Source organism: Pantherophis guttatus, chromosome 1 (genome assembly GCF_059756535.1).
Source record: "Pantherophis guttatus breed Tessera chromosome 1, ASM5975653v1, whole genome shotgun sequence".
Classification (NCBI taxonomy): Eukaryota; Metazoa; Chordata; class Lepidosauria; order Squamata; family Colubridae; genus Pantherophis; species Pantherophis guttatus.
The window spans coordinates 248,467,593-248,487,817 of NC_142063.1; the positions used below are offsets into that span (position 1 = coordinate 248,467,593).

Consider the following 20,225-nt stretch of genomic DNA (forward strand, 5'->3'; position numbering starts at 1 on the left):
CTTTTTGTGACCTCTCCAGCTTTATTAAAAAAAAAGGAGTGCATATATTTAAACATATTCGGCTCTCTTCTCTTTTTCCCCCCCTCCTCCCCCACTGGTGTGTGAGTGTGTGTGCGCGCGCGCGCGTGTGTGTATATCGGCTGCTCTTCAGGCTGCTGGTCGCCCAGCATTTTATACGAACGAACCTACTGTTCTTTGTTTGCCTTCTTTTTGGATCTGCCGAGTTTCTTTGTTGAATAAACCAGCATGGGCGCCCAGTTCTCTAAGAACGCTGCAAAAGGCGAAACTACTGTTGCTGAAAAACCCGGAGAAGCGGTAGCTGCATCTCCTTCCAAGGCGAACGGACAGGTAAGAAGAGGAGCGGCTAATGGATTGTTACTGCTTTCTGGGCTGAGTGCAATGTATTTATTCTGCTGCCCCCTTTCTCTTTCCGGGAGGGGGGCGAATGGCTGTTCAACCGATCACAACTCTCTCTTTAGAAACAAATACTGGCTGTTTTTGGCACCGTGATTATGTGGGATTTCATTTTCTTTTTCTTTCTTTTTTTTGAATCGGTTCTATGTGTAATGCAGTGGTGGTGGGGAGACAATGCGAGATGCTTGCCTGCTGGATGGTGTCTTCTTCCTAGCTGGTCTCCGCAGGAACGCTAATTTACCACCATCCTTTTTTTTTTTTTTTTTTGGCTTGTATGTGCTTTGGTGGTTGAATGTGCTCTCCCGCGGTTTCCTGTACTTTAAGAGGCTGTTGCACCCCCCCACCCACCCACCTCCGCCTTTGGCGCCTAAGGGAGATCTAGTTGATCGCGATAGAACTGCCGGAGAGACCTAAAAGCAAGATTTGAGGTTAGGGGCGCTGGAGTGTTGTCCGCGTTATAGAGGGGAAGGGGCTGTCGTGCGTAAATTGTCCTTCTCCATCTTGCTTGGCTGGCTTTGCTCGTACGGTAGTTTAACAGCTTGGGCTCTGGTGGCCTCTTCTATATTCCCTTTCGCTGTGGCCCGCTTAACGCAGATGCTCTTCTAAAATTCGGCGGCTTTAGGATGAGAATGCGGGGAGAAGGCGTTGCGTGTGTGAAACGTAAATTGGCACACTTCCTGGCCCGCCTGGGTCCCTCGCCGCGGCTTGAACCTGGGAATAGCGGGTGGGTCTTAACGAGGGTCTTGTAATCCGCCCCGCGCTTTTTCCAGTAGTGGGTCTACTACAGTATGGGACTCGTCCCACCCGTGCTGTCGGCCGGTGCCAGCTTGGCCCGCGATATGCCACCCTGCAGTTGCTCCAGAAAGAAACCTTTGAGGCGCCTTCAGCCCCGCGCCAGAGCGAGCAACAGATGTGATCGTGTGGAGTGGTTGGCAGCGCCTCTTGCCTCGATTATACCGAGGCGGAAAAAGGAAGGTTGCCCGTTTTCTTGCTTTGGAACTGAGGAAAGGCGATAGGAGAGAAAAGAGAAAGCGGGCTTGGGTAGAAGCGGACGCGGGGAGCTTTGTTCGCTCATTGGAGCCGATTCTGGCCGAGCTCGCTCCTCCCTCAGCGTTGTTCCCTGGGCTGTCCCACCGTCGGCCTCGAGGAGTGCAAGACGGAGCCACAGTGCCCTCTAGAGGCCGACGCTCGCTTGGTAGCGGCTTGGATCTGTCGAGGGAGAAAAGAGAGAGAGAGAGAGAGAGAGAAAGGAAAGCGCGGAACGAGGGCCGGGCGATGCGTCTGGAGGATGATGACGCGGGCTTCTCGCCGCGTAGCGCCCCTTAAGAGAGTAGCTGGAGGAAAGGCGTGGGGGGCGTGGCTCGGCTCTTGGGTGGCGTGTTCTCCTTTCTTCGCAGCCTTGGGCGACACGTCACGCGCTTTTCCTCCCAAGAAAGCCGTGGGAAGGTCTGGGGCAACGTGCTGCCACAGACCCACCAATTTGTGACTTGATCTGGCTCTACCTCTCTCTCTCTCATAACAGCTTGGCTAATCCTTGGCTGGTTTTTAGTCATTCTTTTATTTGTTTTGTTTGCATGCCTTGAAGTCAATCTTGAAGCCTGGCGATAGCATGGAGGACAAGTCCCTGCAGTTTTCTTGGCAATTTTTTTTTTTTTTTTTTGGAAGTGGTTTACCATTGGTTTCTTCCTAGGGTGGAGAGAGAGTGCGACTAGCCCAAAGTCGCCCAGCTGGCTTTCAGCCCAAGGCTGGACTAGAACTCACCGTCTCCCATTTTTTTAAAAAAGCCTGGTGCTTTAACCACTAGAGTGAAGTGAGGCTGCTGTGGCACAGGGCTTCAAGACCCGAGTTGCTTCACTTTTGCTTTGGAGAAGTGGCAGGCGGTGTTTTTTCCTCCCTTGGTACCTTCTGGATTGGAGTTCACCTCCCAGAATTTCCCCATTGGGTAGATGGAGCTTCTGGGAGATGAAGTCTCCAATTAGAGGCTGCCTTGTACTGGGTCTTAAGAGAGCGTGCCCTCCAATAATACAGTCATTTTCCTCTTCCAGGAGAACGGCCACGTGAAGGTGAATGGCGATGCCTCCCCAGCAGCTGCAGAGGCTGTCAAGGAGGAAGTCCAAGCGAACGGCAGTGCGCCAGCGGAGGAGTCGGTCAAGGAAGAGCAGAGCCCATCCGAGGCCGCCTCCGAAAAGGAAACCGCCGAAGCGGAGAGCACAGAGCCCGCCTCTCCTGTGGAAGGGGAGACCTCCTCCAAAACCGAGGAGGGAGCAACCCCGTCTTCCAGTAATGAGACCCCGAAAAAAAAAAAGAAGCGCTTTTCCTTCAAGAAGTCTTTTAAGCTAAGTGGCTTTTCTTTTAAAAAGAACAAAAAGGAGTCTGGGGAAGGAGCAGAGAACGACGGTGCAGCCGCTTCGGAAGGGGGAAAAGCTGACACGGCGGCGGCCGACGCGGAGCCTGCGGGCAACGAGGAGGCCAAGGCTTCCCAGGAGGTGTCGCCTTCCGCCCCTGCTGCTGGTAGCAGCACAGAGGACACCAAAGAGGAGACCGGGGGTTCCCAGGAAGCCCAGTTGGAAGAGACTGCCCCAGAGAAGCCTGCAGGAGAAGAGGCCAAGGCTCCTGAAGAACAGAAGCCGGAGGAGAAACCAGAAGAGGCGCCAGCGGCTCAGGTCCCAAGTGCTACCACCGAAGCCACCTCAACTGAGCCAGAGGCAGCCAAAGCAGAGGAGCCGGCGGCAGCGGCGGCAGCAGCTCCTTCACAGGAAGCTGCCTCCGAGTCTAGTCCAGAAGCTCCACCCACCGAGTCGGCAGAGTAAAACGAGGCAATGAAAAGAATGGCAATTTTGAGATGATTGAACTTTTCTTCCCCCCTGTTTGTTTGTTTGGAGTGGTGCCAGGTACTGGTTTTGGAGAACTTGTCTACAACCAGGGATTGATTTAAAAGATGTCTCTCTTTCTCTCTCTCTTTCTCTCTCTCTCTCTCTCTCTCTTTTTGTCTCTACCAACAGATCCCATCTCAAATCATTCTGTTACCACCATTCCAACTCGGTAGAGGAGAGACTAAATGCCTCCCTTTGCCTTGTTCCTTCTTTTTTTTTTTTTTTACATCAGTATTAATGTTTATTGCATACTTCGCATCTTTATTCAAAATGTAAGCTTTCTTTTCTTTTGTCAGTCTATGGACATGCCCATATATGAAGGAGATGGAGGAGTCAATAAGGGATAGCAAATGAAGTGATAGGGGTCACAATGGGGAATTAGTGGTGCAGATAATTTGCCAAGAAAATGTGCCACAGGAAATAAGGGGTTAGTCTTTTTTTAAAAAAAGAAAGTTATTACAATGTATTTTGTGAGGCAGATGTTCTATAAGGTTTACAACACTACAAGTCTTGATTAAGAAAGAAAAAAAATCCAATACTCAGATTTAAAAAAAAATCATAGTCTTAGGAAATTCATTTAAACCATAGGAACTTTCACTTATCTCATGTTAGCTGTACCAGTCAGTGATTAAGTAGAAATACAAGTTGTATAGGCTTTATTGTTTATTGCTGGTTTATGACCTTAATAAAGTGTAATTATGTATTACCAGCAGGGTGTTTTTAACTGTGACTATTGTATAAAAACAAATCTTGATATCCAGAAGCACATTAAGTTTGCAACTTTTTGCCACCCTGCCCATTTTTTTTTGTAAAATTGCAGTAATCTTGGACCTTTTAAAAAAAACAAAAACCACACACTATTTTAAACTCAACCAAGCTGTGATAAGTGGAATGGTTACTGTTTATACTGTGGTATGTTTTTTGATGACAGCAGACAATGCTTTCTTTTTCCAGTTGTCTTTGAAAATAAAAAGAAAACAATTTCAGATGCAATGGTTTTTGTGTAGCATCATGTCTATCATGTTTTTTGTAAATACTGGAGAAGCTTTGACCAATTTGACTTAGAGATGGAATGTAACTTTGCTTACAAAATTGCTATTAAATTCCTGCTTAAGGTGTTCTAATTTTCTGTGAGCACACTAAAAGCGAAAAAATAAATGTGAATAAAATGTAGAATTTGGCTGTGTTTCTTTTTCTGGATACTCTTGATAGCTTAGTTGATTACTTGTATTGTTTAAATTTGTATAAAAAAGGCACTTGTTTGCCCCTTAACATTACTCTCAATTTCTGTAGTATAGATTGCATGGCCTCCTGGCCCTATTAAAACTTATATCTGTAGACAGAAGATCTTTAAGGCCTTCTAAATAGATGTGTGAATTGGATTTTAAACTGGCCATGCCAGTGTGGACACCTGATTGACTAATACTGAGTTCTGGGGAGAAACTAGATTAAGAGACCAAATGTGTTCACAACATGTTTGCACCAGTTGACTTCAGCTAGAATGGGTATGTGTGTAATCAAATCCTTAAGGATCGCCTTAGTATATTAGTTACTTCTTAGCTTGAGTTGACTTGACACTTTAGCTGTGGTTGTTTGGAATGTCTTGGGGGCTGAACCTGAGTTTTCCAACAGGGACACCAGAATTCAGGTGTCAAGACAGCAAAAGGTCCAATCTTACATGCAAGTTCTTAACCATTTTCAACATTACTTCAGTGCCTAACTTGAACACAACCTTTTCTGGAAGTTTGGGCTAGAGTAAAAAACAAAAAACAAAAAAGTGTTTGTTCTACCAAATGAATGAGCAATACTTTTTGTATACTACTCCCAACTATACATTAACAAAAATTGCTATATTTGTCTATAAAAGTCACTTGGTGCTTGCCTTTTAACTGTTTAGACATTTGGGCTAATTTCCACCTTGCTGCTCAGGGCAAAACAGGCCTTAATAAAACAGTAGTAGGCTTTTGTAAAAACAAATAATGAAGTATTAATGTTGTTGGAGGATGGAAATTGATTCAAAGAAGCATTGTTCCTAGGTTTGTAGATGAAATTTAGTGTTACATTTAACTTGCCTTCCCTCTGTTTTCAGTTGTAACTTGCTTTAGAAGCAATTACACTTATTTTATGAGCGAGTGGCACATTAGCACCTTGTTCCCTGAAAAAACAAAATCTGGGCTGAATGAGGTTCAATGGATTCCATTCCGAATACATACTCTTACTCAGCTATCCATTTTTTTTTTTTTTGGCTTGTATATATACTCTGGTCACCCTGGTATTTCTCTGTAGTGTTAGAAATGTATTGACTATTATGCTTTAAATGGCCATGGGATGAAATAAATGGATGTAAAATCTTCCATACCAGTGTCATTTTTGGACTCCATCTGTGAGACACTTTTCTAATCGTAATTCTTGATAACTATTGATGTGGTTGTACACCTGATCTGTGACTCTTGGCCCATCATGTGTTTTTAAGTCATTAAAAATAATAAAACTAGCTGTCATTTACATCTGCATACAGAGTGATTTAAATGGAATTATTTCTTTTATTCCTCCACCCAAATTGTTTCAGCTGGGCCAAAATAGGACACAGGCCAGTTTATGCATTGTAGATTGTGGGGTTGTGTCCTGAGGGATATCCCAAGGAGTCATCATTTGCTGCAACTATAGAGTAACATCTCCTAGGATTGAATTTGTCTATGTAGAATATGTGGTCTTAAAGCTCTTAGAGCTTAATGCAAGTTGCAATTTTTTTTTTAAAGATGGCATTGCTGTTGTACCAAATTCTTAAAATATAACCTTCCCAAATTATATTAATGTGCTTCTGCACAATTTTTTCTTGGAAGGGTATAAATTAAGTGCATACATAATACAGAAAGTAATTTATACAAAGCTGTGTAATGAATGCACTGCTTTATTTCCACCAATACATCAAGTTCTCCAATAGAAAGCAAGGTGTAAATCTAATAGAGCTTTTAATTACACAATCAACACAGAAGCTGGATAATTTGTCCTGGTGTTGGAAACTGGTTTTAATTTTGCCAGCTGCCTACTGGGTCACCTAATGTTTTGGCCTTGGCCTTACCCGGTATGACCAGTGGTGAAAGATTGGGAGGATAGTGAGAATGCTAAGAAATGCCTTGTTACCTCTTTACAACTTGTCTAGATTATTCAGGAAAGATTTGCTGCAAAGTCTATTAATCTTAACTCATAAACATAAGGCTGTTACTAGTACAACCATCCCCTTTTAATGATTTTCTATAAGTTAAACGCACTAAAATGAACATCTCTGCAGCTTCTAAAGAATGAAGCACTGGTTAATATTTTTGGATGGAGCAGACCAGTAGCAGATGCCTATGCTGTACAAGTGGCACATATGTGTATGCTTAAATGTATTTGTAGATGAAAAGCTTACAGAATATTTTAACAAAACAAGTTTTATTATAACTTTTAAACCCCATAACTTAAAACTATTTTCCTAATTTACCTGGAATAAACATTTCAAAAATATCAAGTATCAATAATACTTAATATTACTGAAATTTTAAGATCAGCTCTTAACAACAATACAGTCAAGGGCTACATAGACACCCAAGATGGGAAATCCAGTTTGTGAAGATAGAAATAATGAGAAAAATATTAGAAATCTCATAATCTATCTCTCAAAAGAAAACCCACAAAGAGCTGGCTCTTTCTCCTGGCACTGAGCAAGATGGACGCATGTTTGGTGGGAGGCATCCAAGGAAGTTAATTGAAGTGCTGGGGTTTTATTTTTATGTTTTTTTTTATTGTGAGCTGTCCAGGCTTGTGTTCTAAGATGGGAAACCATGCAAATCTTTTAAATAAATGAGTTTAAATAGCATCAAAAGCAACAATGATTTATTGTAAATCAGTGCTTCCCAATTTTTCCTACATTACCCATAACCACAAATCAGGTAGTCCTTTTTTACCCAATATAGCTAAAATACTTCAAGTCAATTTAAAAGTCCCTGTTGTGATTGTGCATTGGATTTGGGTGTCATCACTCAAAGAAAAAGTCATTTTATCCAATTTTGAATAATTTATCCAGGTTTGGGAAGCAACTATTTAAGTTTATATGCCACCTGATTCCCAGCAACTCTGGGCAGTTGATAATTACAGTGACTAAGGTTGTCTGTACCAACCATGAGCAATTATGAGAATTTCCATGTATCCCTAAAAATTTAAAAAGATCTGTACTGAGTATTACATGCAATATTTGGTAAATGGGATTTTGAAATGGTTTCCAAGACTTTAAGCTATTAACAAATGCGGCATAGCAGACACTTGCTCATTATAGAAAATGCCCATAATATATTAAAGAAAATGGTTTTAATAGTTGATTCAAAATCCCAAAGGTGCTTTTTCAAGAGGCAACTAGACTTTCTGGTTTTTCTTTGAAAACATTTCACTCTCATCCAAGAAGTTTCTTCAGCTCTGATTGGATGGCGGGGAATGGAAGGATTTAAACTCCTTGCAGACAGCTGGTCATGTGCATTCTTTTAGTGAGTCATTGAGGCCACCTGTAGGTTTATCTGTGTCATCAGGGTCACCTAAGCAGTGCAAAAGGGTGTGGAGCCTTCTTGGAATTGTTGAAAAGACTATGTAGATTGGAGATAGATGATGTTGTATCCCTCCCTCTCTATTGAGAGAGGCTGCTCAATTTTGACAGATGACCTCTTTTGACCCCCTTAACAACTAGCTAAAAGAATGCAAATGACCAGCTGTCTGCAAGGAGTATAAATCCTTCCATTCCCCACCATCCATTCAGAACTGAAGAAGCTTCTTGGATGAGAAGTGAAATGTCTTCAAAGAAAAAACAAAGTCCAGTTGCCTCTTGAAAAAGCACCTTTGGCACAACATGACCTGGATGGATGACTGAGAATCTCCATAGACATTGATTCAAAATTGAAATATGGTGAAGAAAATTGAAAAGCATTTTGATAGGTTTTTTAGAAACTTTTTTTTTTCTGATGCATAATGTTGCAAATAATTGTTTTTGTATAACTTTTTCTGGAAAGCATACGCAGAGAAACTGCTGTATAACTAGTGATAGTTACTTTTGAATGACAAATTAACAATACGTGTGTATAATTACAAAGAATAATGTAGAAATAAATTGTCAGTAATCAATGTAACTGAAATAAGTAGTAAATATGAATTTGTTATCCACATGCCTCTCAGAATCCTTTAAGACGGGTGTCAAACTGGTGGCCCGCAGACCAGATGCATCACACGCAGGCCGTGCCCATCCTGGCTCCGTAAAGGCAACCCCCCCCATTGTGATGTCATGTGATGTCACGTGATGTGATCGAGTTTGACACCCATGCTTTAAGACGTTTGTGATTTAATATGGATATGTATTGACTCCATTTTAAGAATTAGCTTGCTGCATATGCAGTGTCATCTGCATTTTTTTTTAAAAGAAAAAAGACTAGTTCTACCTCTAAACTAAAGAAGAAATCCAAGTCATTGTTGCTTGAAGAGAAGACGAACTAAAGAAAGTTAAAAGAAAAGGATTCAATAGAAGTGGATTTTTAAAATGTCTTATCAGCACAAAAGCACCGGTATGCGTTTATAAATCTTAATGTTGATACACACTTTCAGAAATCCTTGGAAATATACAGGCTACTGTTTTTGTTGGATCAGAGCCAGGGGTCTGCTTTTCTTCCATTCAGACCTTTGCTGAACTATTATTTGTTCTTACTTTTGGATACTACAGACTGTTATTCAGAAACTATGCTCATCGGTATCTGAGATCTTTGGCTGATACCTTGATGGCTCTGACGTGCCTTTGTTTCACTCGCTGGAATGTTCTGTGCTTGTTTATAATTAGTAGTACTATTACTATCAACCTGGAATGATGAAGCTGCAGAGACAATAGCGAGAAAGCAAGAGAGAGCAAATAGACCGAACCTGACTGGACACAGGTGAGAACTAATTTGGAATCTCTTCTATAGGAAGAATCACAAAACAGCTGATTTATCTATTGCTATTTTATCGGTTCAACTTCATTTGCATCTGATGGAGTTATTCTGATGATGAAATGGTTATCTATCGCCTCTGGAGGAAGTAAAAGATCCTGTTGGGAGCTATAATGACCTATAGCGAAAGTTATCAAAGCAATCCCACTGCAGGGAATAATGCAAGTCGAATAATGTGAAAATAGCATAATGTCAAAATAGTAATAAAAAACACCAGTTGGTTCCCCATCTCCCAGTTAGTTAATGATGGCCTGAATTGCAAGAGTATTATTTAAGTCAGAACTTGTGTTTTCCTCTCTTCCTCCCCATTCCTCATATATGATGTCTTTTAGATGCTGTATCTAAAATTCTTCCTGTTTTAAACAAAGAACTATACATATGTTTAACCCTTTCTGCATTTCACTTCAGTGGAACTGAAAAGTAGAATACAAGGATTCAGCCCTTTAATTTTGAGAGATTGATCCATAATTTAATGACTGTAGACAATTGTACAAGCACAAGCGTATCAGTCACTAATGGACTGATATCTTTATGTGCAAATGCTTTAGAATTCCCTGATCCAACCTGGTGATCACATCACTCATTACAGTATTCCTAACTGGAGGAGTAGCCCTTTCATTCCCATAGGTCTTTGCTAAAATACACTTCAGCTTCTATTTGCATTGGCATTATAGTTTTTCCAGGCTTGCTGTTGAAAAGAAGAAGATATAAATCATCTTCTGTAATTTGCAGAAAACCAGAATTCAGTTTCATTGTATAACTTTTTTTTTTTTTTAATCAGTGTTATCTTTAAAATGCCAGTGGTAATTTACTCAAATCTAGCACAGTACTTGAAAGCAGATTGTGTTTCCCTTTGGATTAGAAAGCAGATCAGAGCTTCCCCTAAATATTAAATATCATTTTTTAAAGATTCAAAACGCTTTTTTTAAGTGGATGCCCATTTATGGAAAACCTAATAGAGTTTGGATGGAGAAGCCACATTACAATTGAATACATTCACAGTACACAATTATTTACTGTTAAAGGATACAATAGTCTCCTCCTCCAGCTCGGTCCTGGAATGTACAGTTCTTCCTTCTCTGTCCTTCTCTAGTCAAATCTTCACAATTTTTTAATCTTCCATGTTATTGAAAGCCAGTTACCGAATTAGAAAAATCTTGTCAGTAACAAATCTGAATTATAGAGGAGAGTGAGTCACACCTGTTTTGCTGCTTGTAGATATAAAGAGTTAATGGCAAGCCATACTTAATGAGCAGATTGTGCTTGCTCTTATACATTCTGGAATTATTTGATTTACATGTGTAGCCTGAGAGAGGGCAAAATTGAGACAAAACTAATTCAAAGAACACTAACTTGCATTGCAACCCATTTCTGAGGTTCGCCTGTAACGTTCTTTGCTGTGGTCATAAAATGTATCACGTTGGGAACATAAGAAATTGTTGTAGATTTCAACCATTCATAGATTTGTTCTGAAAATTTACATGAGTTTTTGCAATATGCTGTAGTGTTTTGTGTGCATGTATGTATCTCTGTAGGTATTTTTTTTTTCTTATGGAAGATAAACAGAACTGCCCAAAAGGGATATTTTCAGTTTTTTACATATGTTAATTCAAACTTATATTGGAGATTTTATTTACAATACTTCTAGCTTTTCAGAAAGCAGGATTCAATAATGGCTAGGCAAATACATTTTTTATTAGATTAAATCTTTATACAGCAAGTTTGTGGGTGGGAAGGGCAGACGTGTTTCACTGACAGCTCTCTGGTGCCACCAAGAGGCCACTGTGTTGCACTGCTGGGGATTCCCATTTCCTAGTTTGAAGATGCCAATACATTTGCTGCAGAGGGCTGTGCTTGAATTGGGAAAATGTGAAAATAATAAGGTGGAATAGAATGTACCTTCTAGGTTTTCTCAATAACATGTTTTCTTATTGACATTCCACAGAGGCAATATTTTCATTAGGCCACTCAGAACTGTGTACAATAATTTCTTAAGGCAAAATAGGTAAAAATGCTGCCTTTACCATTCTCTGTAACTTTCTCTCACTGAGCACAATCCAGAAAGTTATTTACCATGTAGTAAGATTGGCAGACATCCCAGAGATATTGCAGCTGTTGTGTGTAAAAGGAGTCATTACAGAGGAAATGTAAGGCCAGCAGGAATGTTTCATATTCTTATCACAGCCTTAAGCAGAGTTCTTTCATCAGAAAAAAGCACAATGCCTGCACAAGTAAAGTTATCTAATATTCCATTCAAATCAGTGGAAGTAAGTAAAGTTTATTTATAGCCATTGATCAGTAAAATACAGTATACTTGATAATAACAAAAAAAAATAGAAAATTAAATATGAGAATAACATCTGAAATAAAAACAGAATAACAACGTGATCTTGTGGTGCAAAGGGATTAATTTGGGCTTTATAAAATTTTGGGAACCCTCTGGGCCAGTGTGAATTAAACTTTTTTTTTTAACTCTGTACTTTAAATCCACTGATTTTATGGGACTTTGTATTGCCATCCACTAAATAAATAAAGCCATATGCTAAAATAAATGGGACTTAATTCACTTGATGAGCTGCACCCACAATCTCTCTTTCAAAGACTTCCAGCAAGTCTTCATTTTAACTTTATTCTTAATATTTCATATACTGCTCATTCCTCTTTTCTACCTCATATGAGCAAACATGTCATTCCAGTTGTACACAGAATTTGGCTTGAGCAATACTCTGTGGAATGACATCTACCTTTTTGCCATTAAGCCTGGGGTCCCACATCGTGCTAAGCCAACAATTTGTTTGGTTCGGGCTCAAGATTCAGTTTGGATTTGGCCACTGATTAAATTGGTAACCAACAACATATGGCTTAGCATGGCTAGATCTGGGGAACAACCATCCTTCCTAGAAGGCACTGCCCAACAGCAGAGAAGTCATGGGAAGCTGTTTCAGAACTTGAAGATGGAGATTTGGAGATTGGGTCTCCAAAATCTTTACTTATGTCTCCATGGATTGCCGCTACCTACTCAGAAGTTTTGTGATCAGCTGGTAGCGTCAGTGCATACACATTGCTTGACATCAGATTGCCTTTCCCTTCTCAGCTTTGCTAAGCAAGCTCCCTATAATCATTTGAATCATAAAAGAAATCTCTACCTTAATAACTTAGAACATCTGCTACTTCACGGCATCTTCTGTTGTTCAGAGTATGCTGGCAAAGATCTCTTTAATATTGATGTGAACTCAGAAGGTAACATTTAGACCTTCCTGTATTTCCATGGAGTGAGGCTTGATACATGCTTTGTTTCTAAGAACATCTACATTTTTAGAAACTAATGTGAACAAAACCTGTCTTGAGAAGAGAACTAAATCTAAATGCAGCCTGTTAGGTTATCAAAGCAAGTAAAAATTTCTCTGCAACTGCATTTATCTGCTGTAGTAGTATTTCAGTTCTTCAAGGAGATAAAACATTTTACCTCTTACGTGAGTTGAAATTTTCCAGTGTGTTGTGTTTGTAGATGGCCATGCTGATGAGGGATTCAGGAACTCCACTACCCCACTTATCTGGTGAAAACCAGAGTGGAAGAAAAGTGCTTTTTAGATTTCTGAATGTTGGCTGAACAATTCTGTATAGCTAAATTGTATGTATAACTCAATTCTATAAAACATTATCCTATGCCTTAATCTCCATAACCATAACTCTATTTTTTTGAAAATGAAATATTAAATTGATGGTATAGAACTTAAAAAAAAAAAGGTATGAGCAGAATCATGTTGTGTTCAAAATAAACTGCAATATTGTCAATAGAGACTTTTCTTTTTAATGATATCTCAAAGATTAGCAATAATTTCATGACATAATATTGGCAAAAGAATTTCTAAGAATTCAAAGAATTTAAGGCAAAGCGTAATCTATAATCTGTCAAATGTCCAGAATCATCTTATAGGGGAGATGGGTGGTGTAAAAAAATTAACAAATGATAAAATAAAATAAAATAAGAGAAGAACAGGTGAAACACTGTATGGGAGTAACAATAAAGTCATAAACCAATCAATGATTGAAGATATTATCATATGCTAAGAAACTCCATACTAAACTGTATACGTTTGTGGATGTGGATGTGCTTGGATTTATATACAATTAAATCTCACTGGCAGAGCAACAGAATTTTTAGATGGTTGAATTAATTTCCTGATTCAGCAAAAGTTGCATTCTGAAAAATGGCATTAGCGTTAGCAACCTTTACAGCAGGAAACACCTTAGACCTAACTATGGAATTCTTTCCGCTTAGATAATTAGATGTGTCATGCAACAGACAACCAACTCACTCATCAGCAAAAAGTTCACGGCAATAATTTTACCTTCCTCCGCTAAAACTGGGTTTGTGATTTATTTTACATCACATTACAAGATTTATCCAGCAGACCAAATTTGTATTTGTCCAATGAAAGTGCAAGGCCATTTTACTAACCTGAACAAAGATGTCAGTTTTAACTATAACATAATCTTTGTTCTACAAAGAGAAAATTATTCTGATGTTTAAAAAGAAAACAAGCGAGAGAAAACTCAATGTATCATCCCTTGGCAAATGTCTCAGCACAGAGCATATATATTAGCTTAAACATAATAAATCAGTATCTTGTTCATGGATGTTTGTTCAGTATTTGTCAGCAACTCTCTCTCCCTTTTCACACACACACACCTTTTTTTTTTTTTAAGAAATCCCTGGAAGAATGCCAAAATGATGATATAGTGGGCTACGTTGGGTGGGACACACAAATATCAGGAGATAGAGCAGGATTACAGCCTTAGCATTTTTTTTGTTCTTTGCTTTTTCTTCCTTTGTCCTTATGTCTTTTACTTATTTTAGATATAACCCTTCAGAAAAATGAACAATTTTGCTTTTTATCCCTGATTATTTCTGCAATCTTAGGACCTGGAATAGTTTTAAAAAGGATCTCCCCCCCCAACTCGACTTAGTAGGCTACTAATTTGCTGGCTTTATATCAGGCATGAAAGACCAGGTCCACATCTGAAAGTTTAATTTAATTGATTTACTAAAAGCTGATGTACAGGAATCTTCTCAAGTAACAGTTAGCATTTGGTTAGGGTTAGATAAGGGTCACCAGCAATCAAGGGGAATTGGACTTTGTTTGTGACCACATAGATATTATACTTGAATCCCTGAGAGAAGAGCTGTCATTGGTAGTATAGTTTCTATGAGCATACACAAGAAATACACAAGTATCAATAGCAATAGCACTTAGACTTATATACCACTTTACAGTGCTTTACAGCCCTCTCTAAGTGGTGTACAGAGTCAGCATATTGCCTCCAACAATCTGGGTCCTCATTTTATCCACTGCAGAAGGATAGAAGGCTGAGTCAAATTTGAGCCTGGTGAGAGTTGAACTGCTAAATTGCAGGCAGCTGGCAGGCAGCAAAAGTAGCCTGTAGTACTGCACTCTCACCACTGCGCCACCGAGGCTCTTCATGTTTCCATTAAGTCTACATGCCTAGTTATTTTTCTGCAACTGTATTTATTATGTATATAAGAAAAATCTACAAGGTGAGTTATTTCTAAAGTAACATGCAACTTGGCAGAAAAATTACTAACAGAACCATGAAGCACTAACCAAGTCTTTGTATTAGAGGTTGTTGATATGTCTCACCTTACCTAACAGATACATTTTGGATGTCTTGGTAATTGGTATATGAATCAAAATTTTATATGAAAAAAATATATCATGAACCGTCAGGTTTTTTTTTTTTTTAAGAATTACTTCAAAGGGGCTAACAAAAATGAATTAAAACTGTTACCATGTTTAAAAACAATGATACTATTTAAAAGCAGTGGTAACCCAAGAGAATGGTCTATAGTTTTAATTTAATAGTTTATTAAATAAAACCAGAGGAGGCAGTGGAAGGGTGGATTTAAATCTAATTCTAAATTAGATAATTGGATAGTAAGGATTCTTTCCCACATGGCCAGTAGCTTAACTCAGAAGAAGGCATCACTCAAGAGATGTCCACCTACTGTATTCAAATGGGTTAAGCTGATTTGTTAAAATATTTCAAGGTTATAATGAAGCTTCCCCATCTGGTCCCTAGATTCATAAGGTTCAGTTTATGGAATTCTCCAACCACCATGGCTACTGCTAAAAATTTTGAGTGTTGAAGGCACATCTGGAGGGCACCTTGACTGAGGAAGACTGTTCTAAACCAGCAGAAAATGCTGGAAGAACATAGGTTCATCTGGAGAACTCAGTTATTATTTTTTCTGCCTGGTATGCAATCTAAGTTTAATGCCATATGGGCAATCTCCTCTAATACCACAATAAATTTTGTAATCTATCCTGAGAGTAGATTATTTTGTTATGACTGATGGCATAACTTTCACAATGGCAGGACAAACACGCAGTGTGGAATGGTGCTAATCAGTGGTGGGATTCAAATTTTTTTACTACCGGTTCTGTGGGTGTGGCTTGGTGGGCGTGGCATGGCATGGTGGGTGTGGTTTGGTGGGCATGGCAGGGGAGGGTTACTGCAAAATCTCAATTCCCTCCCCACTCCAGGGGAAGGTTACTGCAAAATCCCCATTTCCTCCTGATCAGCTGGGACTTGGGAGGCAGAGAACAGATGAGGGCAGGGCCAGTCAGAGGTGGTATTTACCGGTTCTCTGAACTACTCAAAATTTCCACTACTGGTTCTCCAGAACTGGTCAGAACCTGCTGAATGCCACCTCTGGTGCTAATCCAGTGCTACAGTTTATTGCATAGGATCCCTGGGCAAAATTAAATCACTTTTCCTTATTCAATGTTATGCAATTATAGGCAATATCAGGGTTTTAAAACTGTCTGTCTGTCTGTATGTCTGTAAGGTCTTTCTCTGGAGTGGAGGGGTTCATATTTGTCTCCCATTGGGAGGGAAGTCTATTGGGGCTTGGGGCCGTTGATCTCGCCACTGCGATCTTGCGAGATCCGGCCATGAGCGGTGTGTATGGGTTTTTTTTTAACGTTTTTTATTGTATATTGTTCATACTGTTCTTATTGTAAGCCGCCCAGGGTCCTCGGAGAGTTGGGCGGCATAGAAATATGAATAATAAATAAATAAATAAATATTGTCAAAGATGCTATGAGACCAAGAATGAAGCGACATAGATAAATTATGTATGGTGAAGATTTTAAATAGGTTTCTCCAGTAAGAGAAAAGTGCTCGCTATTATTATTTTTAAAAAAAATTCTCTTATCTAAAGGAATGTATAGAGTTGACCCCAAAGAATCTTCAAAAGGAACAGTTAACTCAAAGAATATTGAGAAGATGAGAAATAGTCACCAGTATTCTACAAACACCTGCATAAATACTAATAGAATAATTCATTCCGTTGTAGAATAGGAAATCTCCTAGCCTTCCAATGACTTTTAATTTAAATTGACATGCACTGTAGAATAAGTTAAATAATGTAATTTTTTTCCCATGTGGTGTATTTTCCCCATTCCTTGAATAAAAAGCATCTTCTATATGCTGTATTGTATTTTTGCATACATCTTTATATTCTTTAAGCACCTTACATTTACTGTTTTTAGAATAGAATAGAATAGAATTCTTCATTGGCCAAGTGTGATTGAACACTCAAGGAATTTGTCTTGGTGCATACACTCTCGGTGTACATAAAAGAAGATACATTCGTCAAGAATCATAAGGTACCACACTTAATGATAGTCATAGGGAAAGTCAATATAAATCTTAAGGATACCAGCAACAAGGTTACAGTCATACAGTCATAAGTGGGAGGAACGATGAGAAGATTAATAGTAATGCAGACTTAGTAGTTTGACAGGAATTATTTGTTTAGCAGAGTGATGGCGTTCGGGAAAAAAATGTTCTTGTGTCTAGTTGTTCTGATGTGCAGTACTCTATAGCGTCGTTTTGAGGGTAGGAGTTGAAACAGTTAATATCCAGGATACGAGGGGTCTGTAAATATTTTCACAGCTCTCTTTTTGACTCGTGCAATATACACTTGTGCAAGGTCCACAATGGAAGGCAGGTTGGTAGTAATTGTTTTTTCTGCAGTTCTAATTATCCTCTGAAGTCTGTGTCTGTCTTGTTGGGTTGTAGAACCAAACCTGACAGTTATAGAGGTGCAGATGACAGACTGTTTTTATTACATCTGAAGGGAGAGCCAGCATGGTGTATTGGTTAAGGGATCAGGCTAGGAACCAGGAGACTGCGAGTTCTAGTCCAGCCTTATGCATGAAAGCCAACTGGGGGATGTTGGTCCAGTTACTCTCTCTCAGCCCTAGGAAGGAGACAATGATAAACCACTTCTGAAAAACCTTGCCAGGAAAGTTGCAAAGATTTGTCCAGAGAGTGTCTGAAAATCGGACGTGATAAAATATAAGAAAACAACAGTAATTTCCTCTTCTTCCTTTTTCTTAATCTTTTAAATTGCAATAAAGGTTTAATGAAAAGTAGTTACAAAGTTTCAACAAACTTCAACTTTTCTTCTATGAAATGGAACCATCTGTTCTTTTCCCACAAAGTTTCTGTGAGCCCAGAGTGGAACAAAGTAGCAACTTTTGCTTTAAAAATATAGCATTGAAGCAATAATGGTATAATAAAGAAGAAAAAAAGGAAAAAAAACACTGAAGTTTCTGAGTACTGTACTGTGGTGTGTGTTACGGTATCTTCTCGTGTTTTGTGAGGGCTAATATCTAAATTGGCTCTGAGTGACAAATCTCTTTTTCTGCCATGAACACAATTAAATGGAAATTACTTGAGGCTCATTAGTTTGCTTTCAGTGAAATGGCTGCTTTTATCTACACATTTTCAACCCAGTTCAAAAGAAGGACTTGGGGCAGTTATCTTGCTTGTGAAGGTTTTCCACTCTGGTTGAAGAATCATATTTCAAATTTCTACATTTTTGCTGCTAAATTGTGGCAGTGCAGTATAGATGGCTCTGGGACTACAAACAGGAAGGCTGGGGACCACATGTAATCTTTGGCCCAGAAGTTATTCTTTATTCTGTTAATGAAGTGACATAAAGAAGGGGCATGTTTAATACTGGATAAACTGTATCAGCCAATTAAACTGTGTAGTTTTGCATGCCCAAGAAATGTCCCACATATCTCAGTGGTTGGAATGCATCAATGGGCTGTTGAAGAATCGGTATTCCTTAATTTAGGAGGAAAAGAAAATCTAAGGGTAGAGACGGATAAAGCTGCCTGTTTCCTTTTGGTGAGTTTCAAGCTTTAAAACTCCCAAGTTCTGGGAAGCTGAAGTTTGTTTTGTCTTACTCCAACACCAGTTTATAATTTGGGTGCATCTGGGTAGATGTAGGCAGTTTTCACTCAGGAAACTGTAGCACATTATTTGGAGTTGCATCAAACCTGAAGATTACAGTTAATGTGGGTTGTATACTAAACTGTAAAAATTTCTCTCTCTCCCTCTCTCCCTCCCTCCCTCTCTCCCTCCGACACACACACATTGTTGATGCCTGGTGACTGCTTCAATCTATCTCTGCATTTTTTCTTGATAAGATTTCAAAAGTGGTTGGACTTTACTTCCTTCTTCCTAGGGCTGAGAGAGCGCAACTGGCCAAAATCACCCAGCTGACTTCATGCCTAAGATGGGACACCCAGTTTCTACTCTGGTGCTTTAACCACTAAACCAAACTAGCTCAACCTTCCCCTAAAGACACAAAACAGGTTTTCCATATTAAAATGTGCATTAAATAAATATTTCTTCTGTATTATTATAAAAGAAGCCCTGGGAACCAAAAATTGTTTATCAGCTCTTTTCTGCAGTCTCTTGAAAACTGGTTTATATTTGGAAACAGCCATATGAATGTAATGGCAGTTCAGCCTATATATTGGATGCTTGCTCCAATATTTATGGAATATCTATATCTATATTTATATATACTGTGTTTCCCCCAAAATAAGACCCTGTCTTATATTTCTTTGAACCCTGAAATAAATGCTTGGCCTTATTGCCATGCACTCAAAAGCCCAATAGGGCTTATTATCAGGGGATGATTTTGGGGAAAACAGGGTAATACATATACATGTTCCAGAAATATTGGAGCAAGCATCCATGTTTTTGTCTCTTCATCATGCACAAATGATAAAAATAAAGAGAAGAGAAGAAGCCAGTTTTTGACATGAACTGCTGAAATGTGCCAAGATATATTGAACCTTAACAATCTCTATGGCCGTGATGGCGAGCTTATGGCACACGCAGGGGGTGGGGCACATGCACAGGACCTGTGCATGCATTGCATTTTGGGGGTTTGGGCACATGTGCACGCATTTGTGCATGCACATGTGTGTTTTGGCCACTCGGTCCAGAAAAGATTAGCCATCACTGCTCTATGGCTACAGAAACCTAATTTTGAAACCTATTCTTATTACATCCTTGTTGCTTGTACCCTTACAATTTATATTGATATTGTTTCCTGATTGCTTATTTGTACCCTATGATTATCATTAAGTGTTGTACCTTATGATTCTTGATGAATGTATCTTTTATGTACACTGAGAGCATATGCACCAAGACAAATTCCTTGTGTGTCCAATCACACTTGGCCAATAAAAAAAATCTATTCTATTCTATTCAATGGACTTTGCATACAGTGAACCAAGTTTCTGTTGTGACTGGTGTAATTTGTGAACAATATGTCAATACAATTTATTAATTATAATAAATTTATTAATAAGTGATAGAGACAATATAAATACTTGTATTGCTATACTCTTCAATTGAAAGGATATTTCTGGGTGGACGATCCTTCCTTATAGTTAGACCATAAAAATGAAGCTTTAAAGGAAAATATTTGTAGTTCAGGGTTGAAATGTGGGGTCTTTGGTGTTCTCTGAGCTTGGTTGTTTTCTTGCAGATGTTTCATTACCCAAACTAGGTAATTCTAGCACTGATGATGTTAACTAGT

The 20,225-nt window shown here is 39.1% G+C and overlaps 1 protein-coding gene across 1 annotated transcript; it reads left to right on the top strand.

Moving 5' to 3' along the window:
• Nucleotides 1-5,641, top strand: MARCKS (myristoylated alanine rich protein kinase C substrate). The gene is made up of 2 exons (XM_034409195.3): nt 1-348; nt 2,460-5,641. The coding sequence occupies exons 1-2, from the start codon at nt 247-249 to the stop codon at nt 3,222-3,224; spliced, it is 867 nt and encodes a 288-aa protein (XP_034265086.2). The 5' UTR covers nt 1-246; the 3' UTR covers nt 3,225-5,641.
• The last annotated feature ends 14,584 nt before the right edge of the window (nt 5,642-20,225 follow it).